General features: G+C 32.8%; 1 protein-coding gene across 1 annotated transcript; it reads right to left on the minus strand.

The window, feature by feature from the left end:
• Positions 1 to 2: 2 nt before the first annotated feature.
• On the minus strand, positions 3 to 1,108 carry LOC107458297 (RING-H2 finger protein ATL63-like). Its single transcript, XM_016076501.3, has 2 exons — positions 184 to 1,108; positions 3 to 102 (listed from the first exon to the last, which is right to left on the minus strand). Exons 1-2 carry the CDS (start codon positions 934 to 936, stop codon positions 94 to 96), a joined length of 762 nt encoding a protein of 253 aa, XP_015931987.1. The 5' UTR covers positions 937 to 1,108; the 3' UTR covers positions 3 to 93.
• Positions 1,109 to 2,940: the final 1,832 nt, after the last annotated feature.

Below are 2,940 nucleotides of genomic sequence, written 5' to 3' on the forward strand. Positions count from 1 at the left end.
ACGCAAGAACAAAGTGATAACTAATAACCTGCATACAGAAGTGGCTGATCTTGGTTGTGATTTGATATGATTGCTGATTCCATATAATTTCCATCAATATTTCTACGTATAAGAAAATTATAGACATTATTAACACAAAAGATTTGGAATTTGCATCATGATTTAGATTCACGAGACAAAAACCTTTCTCAGCATTCTCTTGAAAGAACACCCCAACAACAAAGAGGACGAAGAAGAAGAATATGAAGTTTCTGAACCTGAAACTGAAACTGAATTATTATCCTCATCATTGTTCCCATTCTCACTCTCACTAATCTCATAACTCGGAGTACCAATAACAATCTGAACCACACCATCATCATCTTCATCATCAACAGAACCCGTATCATTCTGATGAACAACAGGAGCTCTACAAATGGGACAGTTACAATGAGAACTCAGCCACATATCAATGCATTCCACGTGAAAAGCGTGTCCACATTTTGGTAATGTTCTTCCCATTTCACCTTCTTCGAAACCGCTCAAACAAATCACACATTCTAATTCCTCTCTGTCTTCTTCTTGCTCTGTTTTCCTCTTCTTCTCTGCTTCGTACACAAACACGGGAATCGCTGAAACCGTAGCGGAATCGAGTCCTTTGGTGGCAAAGGGTGAGTCCTCCACGAGCAAGTGGTGGAACTGGAACTGGGGTGGACCCTGGAAGGCAGGGAGAGTTGCACGGTGGCGATGGCGGCGGCGACGGCGACGGCGGGGAGGTTGTTGAGGTGGTGGGTGAGAGTGAGAGAGGAAGCATTTGGCGTAGAGATGGAGGAGAAGGACGAAGAGAATTACAAGGAGAAGAGAAACAATGGCGACAAGCATGATGGTGTTGTTGGATGAGAACATGCTCTGAGCGAGTTGACTCAGTGAGTTAGATGACTTGTTTTGTGTTTGCATTTTTTGAAGAAGGATGGGGTTTGCTTGAATGGGGCAAAAGAGTAGATTCTTGAGTTGGAAAGGTTCGAACTTGAGGAACAATTCATGGGAGAATCTTCTTCTTCTTCTTCATTGCACTATGGTTATGTCATGCACTCTATGCAACAAATTAAAGTATGGGTCTAAGGGGATGATGAGGTTGTGGTACCAAATAGCAATTCAAGTCAAAGAAGAATCCCTATATTCAAGGAGCTAATGGATACTACAAATTAAATTTTCCTTTGAGTTTAATAGTTGAAAATTGTTAAATAATTTAAATAATTTTAATTATTAATTTTATATAAAATAATTATATTTTTACTTTAAATTTTTATCAGTATGAGACTTATTTTCAACACATGTAAGTAAATAAAAAGGTTAATCATTATATATTATGCCTGTAAATATATATTATTTAATTTATTTTAAATATATATTTTATATTTTAATATGTATTTAAATAATAAATTTAGTTGTTGGTTTTTGTTATACACGCAATTTCCTATTTCATCCCATGAGTCTTTTGACATTAAGAAAATGAATACAAAGATCAAATGAAGTATAATATTATAACTAAGAAATAAATGACTAAAATTGGTCTAACGTAGATGAAACTCGAAAGATTTAGATATTATGAAAGTTAAATTTTAAGGTCAAAAGTAGATCGCCATCAAATATAAGATATACAAGTAAGAAAATTGATGCATGGGATGTTTGGGAGAAAAAGAGAAAGAAGGGGGTGGGGGTGGGGGGGACAGATTTGAGGCACTCGTGAAGGCAACGGCAATGGGAGGGGTAGTTGTGCTTAATTGGATTCATGTGAATGGTTTTTATAATAATAATAATAATAATAATAATAATAATAATAATAATAGTTTTGATTAATTAGTTAAACTCCGGTGAGGGCAAAGAATCCCAACTCCCAAGGCAATTAGGCAAAGACCTTATGAAAGTCATGAATATTTGTTATAATATAACTAGTAAATTGGGACAAAAGCTAAAGTCAATATTGAAATTGAAGAGGCTCAAGCTCCCCACACAATTTCAGAATTTCTTATGAACAACTCACATTTTTGTTCGTTTCTATGACTTTCATGCACTTGGTTAAAGACTGTATGTCAATACTCAATGCTCAATAAGTCAATAGTCATTGTAGTATTCTTTTTTATTTTTTTATTTAGGTTAGTGGTGTTTAGGGTGGGACCCTCAATTCTTGTTTTAAAGAGATCAGTAGTGTGTTCAGGGGTCCCATGTGAATGGAACCAGACACTATAAGCCTTTACTTCCTTTTTGTTTTTTTTTTCTATATTTCTTATTTCTTATTTTTCTTATCACCCTAGATATACTAATCGTCTAGTCCACTAACCACTATAGTCTATAGGAGCAGTTTGATTTTCGAATGGGTAATCTAGGTAACAAATAATTTTTTTTAATAACATGAATAATTATTAATTAAATTAAAATATATTGCCTAAATTACTTAATTTCCTTTTTAAAGTAAAAAGTAAAATATTTAAAATAAAAAATAAATTATATAAAATTTATTAAATATTATTTATTTATTCTTTTTAGTAACTTAAGTATAATGTAATAAACATCATAGCATTCATCATAATTTTAAAGTTAAATTTGTAAATATAGATTTTTGGGCAATTTACTCAGTAAAAATGGGTGTGACACAATTTACACTTAAGAAACGTTATACATAAACTGCGGCTGCTACCACGGATTATGAAGAAAAAATGCTACTAGAAACCGTACTTGGTCACCACGATTTATGAAGAAAAGTTCTGAGGATAAAACTTTGTTGACTACCACAATTTATGCTTAGAGTAGTATAAATACATAATCCGCATTAAGTGTTCTAAGTGTAAATTTACCTTGTGAGTACATGTGAGTTTACAGCAAATTTATTAATTTATTGGTTAAATTTCAAATGAAATTTATATTTAACCAATAAATTTGCCTTACTCACAAGGCAAATTT

The sequence above is a fragment of the Arachis duranensis genome, chromosome 7, assembly GCF_000817695.3.
Source record: "Arachis duranensis cultivar V14167 chromosome 7, aradu.V14167.gnm2.J7QH, whole genome shotgun sequence".
NCBI lineage: Eukaryota > Viridiplantae > Streptophyta > Magnoliopsida > Fabales > Fabaceae > Arachis > Arachis duranensis.

Bases quoted from the DNA above. Each gene is read 5' to 3' on its own strand.
- LOC107458297 (XM_016076501.3), bottom strand. From the start codon at position 936: ATGCAAACACAAAACAAGTCATCTAACTCACTGAGTCAACTCGCTCAG.